This window comes from Furipterus horrens, unplaced genomic scaffold (genome assembly GCF_987537825.1).
Source record: "Furipterus horrens unplaced genomic scaffold, mFurHor1.1.pri manual_scaffold_10, whole genome shotgun sequence".
NCBI classification, from domain to species: domain Eukaryota; kingdom Metazoa; phylum Chordata; class Mammalia; order Chiroptera; family Furipteridae; genus Furipterus; species Furipterus horrens.
The window spans coordinates 46,878,964-46,898,032 of record NW_028327180.1 but is presented as its reverse complement, the minus strand read 5'-3'; the positions used below and the strand labels follow the sequence as shown (position 1 = coordinate 46,898,032).

The window sequence follows — 19,069 nt, the reverse complement described above, 5'->3', positions numbered from 1 at the left end:
TGCCTGGTACAGGAGAAAAGCATGATGTCACACATCAGTCAGCCCGAATAGCTATTCGAGGAGGACTTGCAAGGTCCCTGGGCCTGTGTGGCCTGGGGAAAATGCGAGATCATCCTTGGTTCCCCTTGTCACCTGGAAGCTGCGCTGTGCTTTTCGCTGCCTGCAGTTTGGGCTGCAAAATAGAATCCCCCCTGGAGTTCTTTTTCTCCACATCTCCCTTTTTCCTTTAAGATTTTTTTCTTTTCTTTTTTATTTGAAACTTAACAAGATGATCAATCATCAGGCTTACTTGGAAACCTAAATGAGAAGATTAGGGAAAAAATTATTTGTGAGAGAGATACGCAAGCAGGAGTATAGAGCCTTCTCAATGTTAGGATGTCTTTTACAGCAACAGTAACTGAGACAGAGAGGTTCACATGATACGAACTTCCAGTTACAAGATGAGCAAGTCCTGGGGATGTAGGTTCAACAGGATGACTGCAGTGGTTTATTGGAAAGCTGATCCTGAGAGTTCTCATCACAAGGAAAAAAAATTATTTTCTTTTCTTTTGTATCTGTATGAAATGATGGATGTTAACTAAGCTTATTATTGTAGTAGTCATTTCACAGTATATGTAAGTCGAGACGTTATGCTGTATACCTTAAACATAAGCAGTGCTGGATGTTGGCTTTACCTCAATAAGACTGGGAAAAAGGAGTGGTGTTAACATACTGAGAAAAGTATAGAGCAAAAGATTGACTGCAGATAAAACAGTCTATAATAAAGAAAGCTTCTCACACACCCTGCCCAGACCCTTGTTTCCTTTAAGGAGGCCTAACCACTCAGGCAGCATTTTCCGCACAGTTGGGAATGTTATCTGCGCTGCCCCTCACAATGGCTCCTCGCCACTGCAATGCGGGCAGTTGGACTAAGGAATCGACATTTTAATTCTGCTTGATTTTAATTGATTTATCTTTAAATTGCCCCATGTGGTTTGTGGCTACCGCACCAGGCAGGCAATTCTAAGGCTGAACAGGCCTCACCTACTTCTCTATATTTCTCTAGAAAAGAGCTTTTATAATGGAACCATACTCTCCTACATCTACATTCTAATCTCAGGGAGAGGCTCAGGGGATTTTTCTTTTTATTGGTAGCTGCTCAAAGCTTCTTTGTGATTAAGATGTGTTGGGCAAAGATACTTTCTTGGCTCCCACAAACCCTTTACTTCCTTCCTTTTTAAAAGATTTTATTTATTGATTTTTAGAGAGAGGAGGGAGGGAGGAAGAGAGGGAGAGAAACTTCAATCGGCTGCCTCTCTCATGTCCCCAACCCAGGCATATGCCCTGACTGTGTTAGAAACAAGGTCATAGTGACTCCCAAACCAGTAGCAAAGTCATTGGTAACAAAGGGCAATTGTAATTAAAGGGTCTTAAGGGCAAATGTAATTAAAGGATCTCTGAGAAGGGAGTGGACAGCATTAGCATATTCACAAATCACAATAGGGGCATTTAGATGAACGTGTTAGATTGTACCTCCAGAGTATCCGGTCATGGAGAAACGGGGAAGAAGGAGAGGGGAGGGGAAACTAGTTGCGTTAGGGCGGGGAAGCTAATCGCTCTCACTTTAGAATGGCAATTTTAGGGTGGAGAAAACCACTTTAGGGTGGCAATTTCAGGGTGGGGAAGCTAAGACTATAAAACCAGGTTCCTTTGTCTATTTGGGGCGCACATTCTCCTGGCTATGAGGGTGCGCCCGGCTCTGCAGACTCATGAATAAAGGCCTCGCTTTACTGCTCAAGTCCTGTGTCCCAGTTTTTATTGTGAGCGTTTCTCACAACTGGAATGGAACCAGCGACCCTTTGGTTCTCGGGTTGGCACTCAATTCACTGAGCCACACTGGCCAGGGTCTCCCTTTACTTTCTAGGAGAGAAATCAGCAAACATTTTTCTGTCAAGGGCCAGATGGCCAATATTTTCAGCTTCTCAGGCCAGACAGCCTGTGACCCAGCTGCTCAGCTCTACAACTGTAACTAGAAAGCAGTCAAGGGCCATATATAAATAAAGGGTGTGGCTACATGCCAATAAAGTTTTATTTGTGAAAACAGTAGTGGGCCAGATTTGCCCCATGAGCTGTAGTTTGCTGATCCCTGCTCTGGGATTTCTGAGCCAAAATGTCATACTTCTTGGATGGATCTGGAACTTGGTGGTATAATAAATCAAAACTTGACTATCATTTGCTGATCACAACCCAACCTATTCATTGTGAGCTGGGGGTTGTTTTGGTGACAGAGGGGGTGTAGTGGGGAGGGGAGGAAAGAAGACCTGTAAAAGTTGGCCTTGCCTAGGATAGGAGGAGGTTGCTTCTGAGGAAGGCCCCAGATGGGCCACAGAGCTGCTCCCAACCCCATGGGGCACACGGGAGAAAAAAATCCCAAAGTTCCAGATATAAAGTGGATGGAGTGGGAAAGTTGTGGAAAGGTCCAGAGCCAATTCTAAAATCCCTCTGGACTTCAACACTCTGCTCTCCAGCTTACCTTCTGCTTCCACTTGACTGCTAGTGTCTGGATCTCAGCTAGCACTGCAGAAAAAGTACTGTGAACGATTAGCAATGTCTGCTACAAATAGGCTTGGAGATTGGGTGTGATAGCAGAAATGCCACCCCCATCCCTCCACCCATGAGTTTGGCTTGAAAGCAGGGGCCATATCTCATACCAGAGGAGACATAAGAGGGACCCCATTCCTCCCAGGAGACTCACAACAAAAGCCGGCCCTAGGGACGTTTTCCGACACCGGTCCAGCTCCTCCAGGCAGAGCTCCGTGGTCATGTGGTCAGTGGCCTCCGTGTGCTGAATTCCCCACCTCAGATCAACCACCTGGAAATTGCAAGTGTGGGTTTGTCAGCGAGGCGGCAGGATGGGCGGCTTTTTCAATTCCCTTTGGCAAAGGCATAAAGTTTCTTTCAATAATTTTTGATAGCCTCTCCCCAAAGAGGGATGTCTGGATTAAAAGAACTTGAATGAATCCTGTAATCCCAGAGTAATCATGAGAAAAATATCAGGCAAATCCAGATGGGGGGCATCTTGCAGGACAGTAGGCCAGTGCTCCCTGAGACAGCCAAGGTCAGGAGCAACAAGGGAAGGTCAAGGAGCCGTCCCAGACTGGAAGAGACTGGGGAGACGTGACAACTAAAAGCACCGGGGTTCCCTAGGTGGGATTCTAGACTAGAGAGAATTGGTGACATCTGATAACATCAGGAAGGATGTGGGTTAGTAATAATGTACCAGTGTCAATTTCTTACTTGCACAAATGCACCTGACAATGTGAGATGTTCACATTCGGGAAAGAACTGGGTGCAGTATATGGGAACTCTGTACCGTATGCAAGTTTCCTATAAATCTGAATTCCAATATCACAGTTTACTTAAAAACATTAACCTGGCCAGACAGCTCAGTTGGTTAGAGCATTGTCCCCATATGCCAAGGTTGTGAGTTCGATCCTTGGTCAGGGCACATACAAGAAACAACTAATAAATGAGTAAATTAGCGAAACAACAAATTGATCTCCTCTCTCTCTCTCTCTCTCTCTCTCTCTCTCTCTCTCCTTTAAATCAATCAATTTAAAAAACATTAAAAAAATTTTAGGACTTCGGGCATTTTCTGTTTCTTTTAAAGCAAGGACATGTCCACACTTGTTTGCAGAGCTTTCTTTGCAAAGGAGATTGTTTAGTTTGGCCAAAATCAGATGTGGTGAAGTCTCCTTGGCAACTGCATGCTTTCGGTCCATTTTTGCCTGCTATCTGGAGGGGGGCCCAGCAAAATGGCTCAATTCAAGTAGCTAGGCTGACCCTGTGCAAGGCTGGGATGAGGACAGGGAGAGAATGGGACTCAGAATAGTCCCCAGCTCGCTCAACTCTCTTGCCCAGTAGGAAAGACAGTTCCTAATGAACTACAGAATAGAGTAGAAGGACCACAGTGCCGAATGCAACTGGAGGAAGAAAGGGAGAAGGAAAAAGGGTCAGCCCACCTATGAGTCGGGCTGTTTACAGTGCACATCGCATAGCCAGCACCTGTGTGAACACTAAAGGATGAACCTGGGCGTTTCCTCAGTTCTCAGCGTGGAGGTTTCCCTTTTTAGTGCCTCTGCCTCAAACTGTGTCTCACATTCAATGGCGGGCAGTCGAACTTCCAGCACTGCTTTTTTCTTAGCAAGATATCCTGCTTTTTTTCTCAGTAATATATCAAGAACGGTGTGTCTTACAGTCCAGGGACCTTCGAGGTGCCAAATCGCTATTATAAATGGCAAGGAGGCAGCATCCATGAAAGCTGAGACTCCAGAGATGGTTTGTCAGTTTCCACAGCAAATGCACTGGCAGGGACATCCTCACTGAGCCTGGTATGAGAGCCGTAGGAAACTCTGTTTGGGGCCAGCGATGACTGTGCCCAGCAGGGACACCATCAGGACTCCAGAAAAAGGCACGTCCCACTTCAATGCCCACCCTGCATAACCCACAGCCCTCTTAGACTCCCCTGGTGCTGCCCCAGTGCAGGGAGGGCTTGGAGGGCAGAAAAACAACAGAAAAAGTGACAAACCCGAAGGGCAGGGTCTGCAGGCATCTGCCCCAAGGACTGGGTGACACTGCTTGCACTAACCACAGTGCCCACAGCTGTGACCCCTCCACCTGCTTTTATAAGGGATTTTCATCTCCCCAACCCATTGCCAGAACCAGGTACAGAATCTGGAGGGTCTGTTGCAAAAAGAAAATGCGGGTCTCTTGTTCAAAAATCATTATGGATTTCAAGACTCAAGAGGAAAGCACTAAACCGAGCACAGAGTCCCTCTGTGACTGCCTGCCTGGGTGGCACACCTTTGTCCCCAAATGTCTACGCAGAGGAAACTGAGGCAGTGGGGAGTGGGCAGGTGATTACCTCAAACATCAGGCCATGCTTTTGGCAGAAGGTCTGCACTTCGGGGTACGCAGTGCTCTGCAGAGCTTCTCTCTCTGCATCCATGTCTGCAAGGAACGTCATGGAAGGTGTTAGATAGGAGAACCCAGAACTCTTCTCTGGCTCTGCTTTTATCAAATGTTTTTATTTTATTTTATTTTGTTAATTTGTTTTTTCTTTTGTAGAGGGAGAGAGAGAAAGAGAGGGAGGGATAGGGGAGGGGAGAGAGAGAGAGGGAATCATTTATTTTTTGTTCTGCTTACATATGCCTTCATTTGCTGCTCCTTGTATGTGCCCTGACCGGGGATTGACCCGGAAACCTTGATGTATCAGATGTCACTCTAACCAACTGAGCTACCAGGCCAGGGCTGCCTCTGCTTTTAGCTTCATTTTTGCCTACCCCCTCACCCCACATCCAGGCTGAGACCCTTCAGGGCAAATCAAAAGGTACAAAAATATGAGGTAAACATAAGGAGACCAACCACTTACATAGCCGAGCACTTTCCCTGCTGTTAGCCCTAAAAACCCCACATCCCAGAAACCCTTTGCTCCCAGCTAATGGGGATGGTTGATTGCCCTGGGTTAGGGTTACCAGATAAAATACAGGATGCTCATTAGAATTTGCATTTCAGTGAAATGCAATGAATAACATAATAGTATAAGTATATCCCATTCCACATACTATTTAGATACATCTGCATTTGTAATAAACCCTGTTCAATTTGCACTTCAGATAAGCAACAAATAATTTGTTAGCATAAGTATGTCCTGTTCCATGTAATGTTTAGATACCTTTGTGTAGCTGATAAACCCAGTCCAATTTGCATTTGAGATAAACAGCAAATCATTTGATAGCATAAGTATGTTCCTTCTATAGGCTATTTGGGAAAGTATATTCGTTGTTTATCTGAAATGAAATTTAACTGGATGCCCCCGTTTTGTTGTTATTGTTTTGTATTGTCTTGCTAAATATGGCAGCCCACCCAGGATAAACCTGGATTCTAAGACCTTCTCCATCACTGACTTCACTATGGTGCCAGGTATCAGGCTAGCCTCAGTTTCCTCTTTTGTAAAATGTGGTGATACCTCTGCTCTGTAGGGCTTCCCAAAGTAAAACAAACAAACAAAGAAAAAACCCAACTCTTTTGGTCCCAGCCATTACTGATTTCTCAGCACTCAACACAGGTGCTCAATAATGTTGGTAGAACCACTGAATCTTACAACTAAAAGTATCTGGTGCAAGGTAGGTTTGCAAGAAGCATTTGTTTCCTCCACATGACCCGGGGGAGGTCACGTTAGCATCCTTAAAAGGACTCCCAATGTCAGTGTACAAAGAAGCTGCCCACCCAGGTCCTGCCACAGGAGCTGACCTGGATGCCAATCTTGGATCTGCCCCTCCCCTCTTCCCTTCCCATGCCTGCCTTATAAATCCCATAGGTCATTTACATTTGTCCATTAAATATTGACGGGGAAGTTTGTTTAGATCTAGACACTGCTCAGATCAAGGGCACAACACCAAATGAGACATACATAAATAATGCAGTAAGCCAGAGCTGACCCCTATGGGCTTGGGAGAGCTGATGGCTAAATGTTCAGGAATTTGGTGAGCTAGCTGTTGATACAGCCATTATGAACAATCAAATGGTCTGAACTTACAATGGAATACATTAGAACAAAGGCAGAGATCGCAAGTACTCAAAGCTCATCACTTCCAAGTCAAGTTACCACACTTGGCTGTGAGCCCTGCTCTTGAGTTTGTTTACTGCTGTGGCTTTTGTAGCAGGAAGATATGAGAGGACGGTGGGCCGCTGCACAGCTCTGCTCCATGGGGGCTATTAAGTCACCCTGGCAGCCTGAAATGGGAGGGACTTACACCGGAAACTGGCAGAGAGTACAAATCAGGTGTTTTATGGCTTGTTGTTTCTTTTCTTTAACATTGTTGAAGAACAGGTTATTAAACATTTGCCAGCACACCGCTCTGGGTAGTTTCTGCCCTCGCAGAGCTTACAGCCTGGTGGAGGGAGCCAGGCATTAAACAAACACATAGATTAAACAGCTACAGCTTTGGGGGCTGAGGCCTTCATGGGCTCCGGGATCTGCTGGAGTCCAGTGGGGCTACAATACATGGGTGAGGAGAAGATCAAACGAGATAAAAAATTAGGGAGGTGAGCAGTCGGTTGTGCAGGGCCTCGTGGTCATGAGCAGACTCTGGCACTTTCTAAGCCTAGTGCACAATGCAGTCATCATAAATGTTAGTTGAGATATCATCTGCCACTGACAGCAACTCTGTCCCATCCAGCTCTAAGCCTGGATCATCAAAGAAGAATCAGGGGGTCTGGGAGGCTCTCCTTTCCCCGCTCCTACATGGACCACTGGCAGGGCTGCATTCACCTCGGGTCTCCTAGAGGACACTGTGAGCCATGCTCACTGCCCTGGCACCCTCTGCCCACCTTAGCCCTACCCTGCCCCTTACCTGACACCGTGGAGCTGATGAAGATGGCCACACTGCTGGATGGAGGTTCTGGGAGGGGGCCTGCCTGACCCTGGAGAAGCCGCCGGCGGGTGTCAGGGCTGAGTGGGCCCAGGCTCATGCTGTCCACCCACCTGGATGATCTTTCCCCAGAAAAGAGCCTGATGTCAGACACCTCACTCCAGTAGCCAGGTGGCCTTCCTGGGAGGCCAGCCAGGCAGTGCCCTCTGGAGTGAAGTGTCTGTCTCACCCTCCGAGGTCCCCTCTTTGACCTGCAGCTCTATCCCTTCCAGCGTCCCTGGGAAACTGAACCAACTGCTCCCCACTGCTCTGCTTGGTCTGCAAATGCTAATGGGTGGACATTGGATGGTGGCCTCCCAGCCAAGGCCCCTGGTTGCTGGCTTCTCCAGACACTGGAGCCTTTTGCCCCTCAACCAATCAGCTCCTCGCCCTAAGAGCTCAGCAGTCACCACAGCAACTGTGGTTTCTTGGCGCTTGGCACTGGGGCTCTGGGGCCAGCCAGCCTCTCAAACACCTGAGTCCCCTGGGGCTCTGTGAAAGCTGAGCTTGGGCCCAGGTGTGCAGAGGGAGGCAGTGGGATGCTGGGAGATGTTCCCAGGCCTGGCAGGGCAAGCCAGAGGATGAGCACTTAGTGGAATTCCCCGCCCCATCCTGTGCCCACCAGCCCCTCCAATGAGGTCCAGGCACCGTGTGTACTATTTAAACCAAAAGTTCTCACCTGGGGGCCATTCTTCTCCCCATGGACACTTATAGTGCCTGGAGACATTTTGGTTGTCATGACTTGGGGACAGGGAGCTATGGGCATGTAGGAGGTGGAGCCCAGGGATGCTGCTGAACACCCTACAGGGAGCATATGGACAGCACCACTACACCTGTCCCCAAATGTGAGCAGTGTGGGGAAATGGAGAAACCAGCCTTAAATGAACTCTAGTCAGATCTCCTTGCCTGAAGGAGGCCTGGAGCAGAGGCCAGCTCTCTTTGATAGGAGAGTCTCCAGGGGCAGTTAGGAACCGACCCGCGTCAGACTGACGTGTGCTCTTTGAAATGAGCAAAAATTCCACTTGCAACAACCTGGGCAGACCTTGAGGGCATATACTAAGTGAAATAAGTTAGACAGAAAAAGACAAATAACTGTATATGTCACTTATCTATAGAACCTTAAAAAGCCAGACTCACAAAAACAGAGAGTAGAATGGTGGTCACAGGGGCTGGTGATGGGGGAAATGGGGACATGTTGATGGAAGTTTACAGATGTTCAATTATAAGATAAATAAGTTGTGGAGATCCAACATATAGGATGGCGATCATAGTTAACAATACTGCAGTATATTACTTGAAACTTGCTAAGAGAGTAGCTCTTAAATGTTCTCACCACAAAAAGGAAGTAGTAATTATGTGATGTGATAGAGGTGTTAGTTAACCTGGGGTGGTAACCATATTGTGATATATAGGGGCATCACATCAACACGTTGTACACTTTAAACTTACACAACATTATATGTTGATTATGTCTTTCCCTTGGACCCTTCAGCTGTGAAGAGGGGGGGGGGTCTGCTGCATGGGCAACAGCAGACCCTCCATATCACCCTGCCCAGGCTCTGTAGCTTCAACACGGGAGGAGACAGATACCGTGTCACTCCCGAGTCGGACTGCACAGCCATTCTCGGCGGTGCAGGTAGACTCTTAAGAAGCTACACCATCGTCTCTCGAGACAGACGGCTGCCGACGACGATGTCACAATAAAGATGAGAAAAAAATAATAAAAAATATGGGCTGTCTAACCAGGGAAAGATCTTCTCACAATTAGACCTTATTAAAAGTGCCCTGGTGATTGAAGTCCTGCCCACCCGCCTGTTGCTGTTAACGAACCACAGACAGAAGGGAGGTCATACCTCCATGTCCAAGGGCCTGATGGGAATGCTGGCTCCTCCTCTGCCTTCCTGGAGAATTCAAGCAAGTGGCCTCTCCCGGGACATCAGCTGCATTGCCTATGAAATGGGAGTGAGAGCCACTCAGCGGTGGGCTCGGTGAGGAAGGTGAGGCACTCATCTCAGGTGCAACACGTGAGGAAGCACAGTGTGCCTGGGAATCAAGATGAATGCGAAATGTCTGTGAGCAACAAAATGTGCACAGGACATCGGGAGACAGGTACGTCAAGTCCCCACCATATATGTGGGAACTCAATAAACAGTGCTGTCAGTTCAACTGAATAATTTGAGCTTTTTCATACACTTTTCTTCTCTGCTTCAACTTACCTTCCTACCTTGTCCATTCAGAAAAGACCCTGCTGTTCAGGGGTCCTCAAGACCACCCTCAGTTTCCGGGATTCACTAGAAGGACTCACAGGATTCAGAAAATCTATCCTCATAATTATGGTTTGTTACAGTGAAAGGGTACCAACGAACAGTGGTTGGCTTGGGGCAGAGAGTTTCGATCCCTTGATTGGAAGGGAAACTTACTTTTCATTATACAAATGCTCCTTGACTTACAAAGGGATTAAATCGCAACAAACCCATTGTAAATTGAAATATTTTAAGTCAAAAATGCACTTAACCCCACACTGTACAGTAGCTGTGTCTAAACATGCTGATTGAGAGCTGGGCTCAGCATCACGAGAGTTTCAAACCACATATCATTTGCCTGGGAAAAGATAAAAAACCGAATTCGAAGTATGGTTTCTACACCATCGTAAAGCCAAAAATTTAAGTCCACCCACTGTAACTCAGAGACAGTCTGCATAAGTGTTTTTTCTTTTTCTTTTATTTTTATTCTCACCCAAGGATATGCTCATTGAGCTCAGGGAGGGAGAGAGAGAGATTGACGTGAGAGAGAAACATCAATCGGTTGCTTCCTGTACGCGCTCTAACCTGGAATTGAATGTGCAGCCCAGACATGTGCCCTGACCATGAGCTGAACTCGCAACCTTTCAGGATGTGGGACGGCATTCCAACCAACTGAGCTACCTGCCCAGGGCTGCATAAGTTTTTACATAACTAAATGTTGATCCTTTAAAATATTTTCTTTTCTTTTAATTGCTACTAACTAACAGAAAGGATGCATTTTTGGTAGTCCTTCAGAGCTTCAAAATACCTCTTCTAAATAAAACAGCTACACTCAATGTCTCTTTGATGTCCCCTTTCATTTGTAAATGTTTTATTGCTAAAACAGAGCTAGCTGAAATGTTTTATGAGAAAGATTAACAAGTAGGTTCTGCTTGTCATTGGGTAGCTAATGAGAGCCTCTTTCAGAAAGCCACACATACAAAAGACACAGATTCAAATGAACCAACCCCTGGCTGCTGTGGCTCAGTTTGCTGGAGCATCATCCCGTAGACCAAAAGGTCACAGGTTCTAGTCTCAGTCAGGGCACATACCCAGGTTGCAGGGTCAGTCCCTGGTTGGGGCACATACAAGAGGCAACAAATCCATGTTTCTCTCTCACAGCGATATTTCTGTCACTCTCTTTCCCTCCCTTCCCCAAGGGAAGAGGTGCATGGGGTGGCATCCAGGAAAGACCAAACAGGAGCTTCCAGTTGTCCCCTCCCACTGGAGATGTGGACAGTGTTTAATTCTCATAGCAACGAAGTGTGACAATATGTGTGGTGTACTGCCCACCAGGGAAGCTCACCCAAGCCTTGGTCTAGGGCTTTAACTGGGTGTTGGTCATATAGACATGGCTGACCCCAGTCTTCAGCCCCTCTAGAGGTCCAGTTGATACCATAGGACCCAATGCCCCTGTCATAAGTCACAGTATTAGCATAGATTATCTGGCATACCCCTAAGCCACCAAGTTAACAAAGGCCCTCTTATCAGTCAGGTCATTTCCAGGACTTAAGGAATATCATCTCCTTCCAGGAGCTGAGCAAAGGCCAAAACTTTCATGGGCAAGGTATGAAAGTTAGTCCATTCCTGCACAAACCTGGTAAAGTTGATGTAGCGTTGACTGTCACCATTTTATGGATGAGGAAACGGGCTCACAGTAAGAACTTTCTCACCAGCCTAGAAGCACAGAGTCAGTGAGCAAATACTGGTCTCCCTCTCCTCCAGGGACCCCCAAAGCCAACCTGGCCATCCAGTCACCTTCCCACAACCCACCCAGACCCTCTGAGTTAGCCACACCTGCTGACCTCACCTAGGCCCTTGCTCTGGGCCCTAGTGTTTGTCTAGGCCTTATCTTAGCCTCTCTTCATCAGTTTCCAGATTTCGAATTTGCTTCCCTTGAAATCCCTGTTCCTTTTCCCATGTCCTTGGGTCCCTAATATGCCCCTTGGATACAAACCCTCTCCGGCGCATGGCCACACTCCCTTGGTTACTACTGCCTGATGTTCATAGGAAGAACAGAAGGTTTTAACCTGGACATTCACACTAGGTTTTCTTTCTATTCCTCTAGCCCAGACTTTTCCAATCTCAGCATGACTGATCGTTTGGATTGGATCATTCTTTGCAGTGAGGGCTGTCCTGTATACTGCAGGATGTTGAAGAGCATTATGGCTTCGACCCACTGGATTCCAGTAGCAGGCCCCTACCCCCAATTTGTGAGAACCAAACTATCTCCAGACATTGCCAATGTTTATGGGCAGGGTGGTGGTGGTGTACAGAATAATGCCTGGTTAAGAACCCCTGGTCTAACATAGCCAATTATTTTAACCTCAGGGCCTTTGCACATGCCACAAATGCTCCATTCTTCATCCTTTAATATTTCAGCTTAAATGCCACCTCCTGAGAGGCTCTCCTTTACCATCTCATTTCTCAGTGATCTCCCAGGTCACTCTGACACCATCAACTTCTTTTAATTCTCTGCGTGGTATTCACCACCAGCTGATATTTCTTCTTTGCTTGTTTACTGGTTGTCTCTTCTGAGAGAATGTGATTTCCACAAGTGAAGGATCTTGTCTGCCATGGTTGGCATGCCTGGCACATAGTAGGTGCTCAGTGAATAATTGTCACATCAACAGGCTCATCCACAACTATCCATCTTTCTCAGGTCCTGTTTGCCACTGCAGACAACTGAGCACTGGACTTGCCTGGGAAGGACTGAGGACCCTTGCAGCAGCTGCCTTCTGGTTTTCCTTGGTGGCTCCAGCCTCTCTGTCACTCCCACTGGTGGTGGAAGGGCCAATTTAGAATCCTCTAGAGAAGTAGGTTGAAGAAGAAAGTTTTTTGGACTTGGGGCTGGTCAGAAGGCAAGCTCCCAGCAATCCTAGTAACTTTTGTCTTAGGTACTTCACTGATCTCTCCCTGCCAATTCCCCCAGCAATCAGAATAATGAAAGAAATTGTGTAGTTCTCAGGCGCTGGCTTAGCTGGGCACTTAGCCAGACCTGACAGTTAACTGTTGTGTGCCAGGCTAATACAGTCAGCAGAGCAGATGTTATCTGTTGAGGGTCCACGAGGTGCCAAATGGTTGGCCTTTGGCATTGGCAGTCCACACACAACCCGGAGACAGATATTATGATCCTGTACCACGGATGAAGAAATGAGGTCCAGAGTGATGAGACAGATCCCTTATGTGGGCCACTCTGAATTCAAGTTTTCTCAACAACCTCCTGGGTTGGTAAAAGAATGAAATGCACATGTATAGTGAGCCTGGCCCTGCTCCTGGGTCATGCAAAAGGCCCACAAAATGTTAGCCATGATTAATTACTATTATTACCAGGCTCACTCAACAAGTGGCAGAGTTGGGAGTCCACACCTCTGGTATCCATGTTCCAGCAAGTGTTAATAAAATCCAAGTCTCTAGAGCAGAGTTTGCCCTGGCTGGTTTGGCTCAGTGGATTGAGCGTCGGCCTGCGAGCTAAGTGTCGCTGGTTCGATCTTCCAGTCAGGGCACATCAGAGAAGGAAAACTCTGACTCCAAAAAACCTCCGCTGCCTTGCGGCATACCTCTTCAGGGGAAAGGCTAAGGGAGTAAACCCCGACAGAAAATCCGGAGCCGGAGTCCCTAAGGCTGTTTGACGTTGCAGTCAACACTGGCAACTCCTGCGGCGCACCTGAAGCCAAGCTGTATTGACTCCGTCTTTCCCTTGGACCCTTCAGCTGCGAAGAGGGGGGGGGGTCTGCTGCATGGGCAACAGCAGACCCTCCATATCACCCTGCCCAGGCTCTGTAGCTTCAGCTTCACTGGAGAGGACACTCCAGCGCCATCGCAAGATGTCGATTCAACACGGGAGGAGACAGATACCGTGTCACTCCCGAGTTGGACTGCACAACCATTCTCGGCGGTGCAGATAGACTCTAGAGAAGCTACACCATCGTCTCTCGAGGCTCTGTAGCTTCGGCTTCACTGGAGAGGACACTCCAGCGCCATCGCAAGATGTCGATTCAACACGGGAGGAGACAGATACCGTGTCACTCCCGAGTTGGACTGCACAGCCATTCTCGGCGGTGCAGATAGACTCTTAAGAAGCTACACCATCGTCTCTCGAGACGGACGGCTGCCGACGACGACGACGAGAGCAGAGTTTCCCATCCTTGACACTGCTGACATTTGGGGCCGGATCATCCTCTTGGGTGGGGCCATTCTGTGCCCTGCAGGATGTTGGGCAGTGTCCCTGTCCTCCCCCCACTAGATGCCAGTAGCGCCTCCCCTTCCAACATTGTCTCAGTTCCTTGAGGAACAGAGTCCCCACCTCCACCGCCTGGTTGAGAAGCACTGTTCTATCATGTTATATATTCATCATACTATCATTTTGTTGCTATATGTTGAGTAACTCTTTAAGTTTGAGGTACAAATATAAATGCTGCCTCTAATACTCCCAGTGACCTGGGAACTTCAGTTTGCTACCCTGGTTTACTGATGATGAAAATCAACTTCAGAGAAATTCAGTAAGTTGCCCAAGTTGAGCAGAGTCAAACCCATTTGTCAGCTACTTTGGAATCTATGGGTATTAAAGATTTCTTCACAGAGTTTTTAAAGTGTGGTAATGGCATTGTTAGATTTGTAAAGAGTCTTTATCTTTTGGAGACACATAATAAAAAATATTTATAGAATAATAAGATATATAGAAAAACTGGGATTTGCTTAGAAGTAATAATCCCAGATGGCGAGGATGATGGTGGTTAGGGCTGGGACTACTGGGGGCTCATATATGATTCTGCCTATTTTTGTGTTTGAAATCCTTCACAGTAAAAGTGTAAAATACTCTTCCATCTGTGTTCTTAGAGGACAGTCATAGGCATTTTGTGTTGAGTAGGAGCTGAGCCCAAGGCCAGGGGATTTCCAAACCTCGTCTGCCATCCCCGAACCCCAAACGTTATCAGCCCCACATTACGGAAGAGAAATCCATGCTGGGAGATGTTAGTAAACCGAATCACACACTCAGCCTGGAAGGAGGTGCCCGCGCTGAACATGAGCGGGAAAGCAGCGCTTCCTGGCGGCCAGCGCAGGGACTGTCACGTGAATGGGCAGAAACCGCTGTAACCGAGTCGGGTAGGAAAGAGAAGAGCTGAGACGTTGTCCTGGGGCATAACATTTGGGGAGGGGAACGTCAGAAAAATAAAAACAGCAATAAATAAATAATAACATTTTTTTTTCAATTTTTAAAACTGTGGTAAAAGAAATTTTAATACAATTTTTGAAAAAATCAAAATCAGTGCAGAAAAATTTATAATAAATGAAATTCACAATTTTAAATACAGTGAGGCAAGAGAGGGGAATATGGAAATCAGGTCTGGATCCTGTTTTTATTGTTTTTTTGCTCATCAAGGAGTTTTTGCATTGATATGGATTTTTAAAAATATTACTTTAGCCCTGAGCAGTGTGGCTCAGTCAGTTGGAGAGTCATCCTGCAAAGCAAAGCGTTGCTGGCTGATTCCCCGGCAGGGCACATGCCTGGGTTGTGGGTTTGTTTGGTCCTGGTCTGGTCACAAATGAGAGACAAGCGATCGAGTTTCTCTCACACATAGATGTTTCTCTCCTTCTCTTTCTCCCTCCCGTCCCCTCTCTCTAAAAATAAGTATATAAAATCTTTTTTAAATTGTATCACTCCAATCTCTGCCTCCATCATCAGTGACATGGCCTTCTCCTCTTTATATATGAGTTCAACTTTCCTCTTCTCATAAGGACAAGAGCCACCTCGTGGCCTCAGCTTAATTTGTGACGTCTGCCAAGATTCTATTTCTAAATAAGGTCACATTCATAGGTACTGGAGGTTAGGGCTTCAACATATCTTTTGGGGAGACACAATTCAACCCATAACCAGTGACTCCCTGTCTTTTTTTTCAGGTTTATAACTTTATTCGACAGTCAGCAGTTAGTTCTCATCCACACTTACTATTTGTGGATTTTTGAAAGTGGTGACAGGTATGTAGATAACCAAAGTACAGAGCTTGTTTGGTAGATCTTCATCCTCATTATGTATTCTGGACAACTGCTCCGGATATCAAATGGGACAGTCCTTATTGTTTTGGCCCAGATAACTTTGTTGAGCCTGGTGTCAGTGCACACATCTGGAGTTCCCGTCTCCTTCATGGCAAATTTCCAGATCTCTTTGCATCCCCAAGGGTGACCTTTTTGAAACCCACTCCATGGATGCACTTGTGAATGCTGATGGTGTGTTCTCTGGTCACTACCTCTTTGATGGCAGAGCCCTTCTCCTCAGCACCCTTCTTTGTGAGAGCCATTCTGCCAGGTCCAGGTTAGAAAACATACATGTCTTCTTAATATTTTGCATGACACAATGGGAAGTACACGTAAAGCCCTTTGACTGAGCGTGAAGTTCAGACCATCTCTAGGAAAAGTATTGAACAAATGCTGGAGTCCAACCTGGCCTTTTTTTTTTTTTTTTTTTCAGGGAACACTATTTTTCTTGAAATGTCTGACAAACTATGTGATAGACTTAGCTGTTTGGCAGAAGTTTTCTCAAAAATGAATAAAATGAGCCTGTCACTTCAAGGAAAACAACCGTTGGCTGTTGTTGCCAAGAATAAAATTCAATCTGTCAAGGGAAAAATCAGAATTTTGGAAAACCTGTATCTGCCATTGTGAACTTGACTGCTTTCTGATACTTAAAACCTGTCTGATTAGATGGGTGATGATATTGAAGAACGTGACCCTCTGATAATAAATAATAAAATGTGACAACTTCTGCATAACTCAGTGAACAATAATATTTTCCAAATGACTAATGGGTGATGTTACATCATTGTAGGGGTCCATTCAGAGTGCAAGACAGATCAACAGATTTTGTTTTGTTTTCAAATGTCCCCCCTGCCTTTGTTTTTTGCTTTCCTCTCCTTTTCATTTCTTTTTTAAATTGAACTTATTGGGGTGACATTGGTTAATAAAATTATATAGGCAGACCAATAGATTTTCATGAAACCAAGTGTAGTGGGTTGAATGGGGGTTGGTAAAATGATATGGCCATGTCCTCACCCCAGAGCCATGAATGTGACCTTATTTGGAAAAAGTCTTTGCAGATATAATTAGTTTAGGGATTTCAACATAGATCATCCTGGATGACCAAGGTGGGCCCTGCCAGTGACAAGTGTCTTTACAAGAGAAGGCGAGGAGAAGACATGGAAACAGAGGAGGGGAAGGCTACGTAACAAGGGAAGTAGGGAAAGTGGAGTGATATGGCCACCAGCTGAGGATCCGGTGAGAGAGGATGTGGCATGTTGTAGGGACTGCATATTGTTCGTAAGGGATCCATATTAAATACAGATATAAAATTTAGGTATAAGGTATAAAAAAGAACAAAATGAAGATCCACATACCCATCATCTAGCAATCTTTTTCTATAGAGGACCAGGAAGTAAATATTTTCAGCTTTTCAGATCAGTGTCTGGCTTAATTACTCAGTTCTCTCATTGTAGCTCAAAAGCAGCCATAGCAAATACACAAACAAGTGGGTATGAATGTGTGCCAATGACACTTTATTCCTGGACACTAACATTTGAATTTCATATAATTTTCCTCTTGATTCCCCCGCCCCCCAAGCATTAAAAAAATGTAAAAGTCTTTCTTAGCTCATGCATCATACAAAATCAGGCTACTCTGACCTAGCTTAAGAAGTAGAACATATTTGATATTTGAAAGCTCCCTGTACCCCACCCAGTTGTATCTCTCTCCCCCTCTCCCCACATGATCTTGCATTTTGTGTTCATTACTCATTTGGTTTGTATGATAGTTTTACTGTATAAATATGTAGGCTAAAACAATATATTGTTAGGCTTATATGTTTTTGGCTTTTCTATAAAGGGGAACCATGCTGTAGGCATTCTGACACAATTTGCTTTTTACGCTCAAGGTGGTTTTGAGATTTTTTCATGCTATAGTTCGTTCATTTTTAATGCTGTATGGTACCCTATTGTATGACTATAGAGCAATTTGTTCATCCTCCTGTCATTGGGCATTATTGTTTCCAATCCCCCCCCCCCTCACTAGAACATTCTGGAATATTCTGGAGGGCTTTGAAGCCAAAGTTGGTGGTGAGCAGACTGATGGATTAGAAAAGAGACCACCCCAGCTATTTCTTAGGCAGTCATCAGTTCTAATGAAAAGCAGTGGATTGTGGCTCAGACAGGGGCACAGATGGAGAAACTGAGGCTGAGAGTAGCTGGTGATAACCACAGCCACGCAATATTCACGGGTGCAGAAGACAGCTTCTAAGATGGCCCCTGGTGATCTCCACCTCCTGTTTTCCAAATACTCACCCCTCTCAGCTTATGTCCATGCTGTGGTCTCCATCTGGAATACTCTCCAAGACATCTAATCCTCCCTGGGTATTTAAAGGCCCCAGACAAATCTCTCTCCTTCAGGAAGCCCTCCTTGACTCTCCATAGCTCCTCTGAGTCCCCGTGGCAGTCCCTTCCCTCTCTCAGGGCACTCCTTAAAAGCAAGGGATAGGCCTTTGCATCTCTCTCTCCCTAGGGCACAGCCCTGGGGCAGACACAGTAAGCCTCAGCAAGTGTTTGTTGAATGAATTCATGTCTACTCTAACATTAAAATAGACTCACTATTAATTGTGTCCCCTCAAGTTCATATGTTAAAATCCTAATTCCCAATGTGATAGTATTTGGAGGTGGGCCTTTGGGAAGTGATTAGTGTTAGATTAGATCATGAGAATGGGGCCCTCATAATGCATGCTCTTATAAAACAAAGAGACAGTGAAAGATCTCTCTTTGCTCTCTGCCATGAGAGGTTACAAGGAGAAGACAGCCATGCACAAACCAGGAGGAGAATGCTTACCAGATATGGGATCTGCCAGTGCCTTGATCTTGAACTTCCCAGCCTCCAGTGTTTAAGCCACCCAATCTATGGTAATTTGTTATAGCAGCCTGAAAGATCTAAGACACCTGATTGTGGTCTGTTTTATAGAGGAAACATGGACACTTGAGGGATTGTGAGATGCCTGTTGCACTGTGGCAAGGAGTCAGATATAGCTCTCTTGGCTTTACCTAGTTATTTGTACTGTTCATTTATTCTATGCATTATCATATATTTAGAGTTGGAAAGAGTCTTAAAAATCATCCAGTTCAGGGGTTGGCAAACTTTTTCTACAAAAAGCCACAGTCAATATTTTCAGCTGTGCAGGCAGGCCAGATAGTCTCTGTTTCGATGACTCAACTCTGCTGTTGTAAGTTGAGAGAGGCCACAGACAATATGTAAACAAATGAGTGTGGCTGTGTGCCAATAAAACTTTATTTACAAACACAGGCA

General features: G+C 45.8%; 1 protein-coding gene and 1 pseudogene across 1 annotated transcript in view; both read right to left on the bottom strand.

The window, feature by feature from the left end:
* Positions 1-7,512, bottom strand: part of NWD1 (NACHT and WD repeat domain containing 1) — a 56,161-nt gene extending 48,649 nt beyond the window's left edge. The window contains exons 1-3 of the mRNA XM_090288896.1: positions 7,395-7,512; positions 4,904-4,989; positions 2,735-2,851 (exon numbers count right to left, since the gene is read on the bottom strand). Of these exons, the coding sequence (XP_090145022.1) occupies positions 2,735-2,851; positions 4,904-4,989; positions 7,395-7,512 (321 nt within the window). The remainder of the gene's footprint in view (positions 1-2,734; positions 2,852-4,903; positions 4,990-7,394) is intronic.
* A 7,546-nt stretch (positions 7,513-15,058) lies between these two features.
* LOC150000059 (large ribosomal subunit protein eL31 pseudogene) lies at positions 15,059-16,149 on the bottom strand (annotated as a pseudogene).
* Between the last annotated feature and the right edge of the window lie 2,920 nt (positions 16,150-19,069).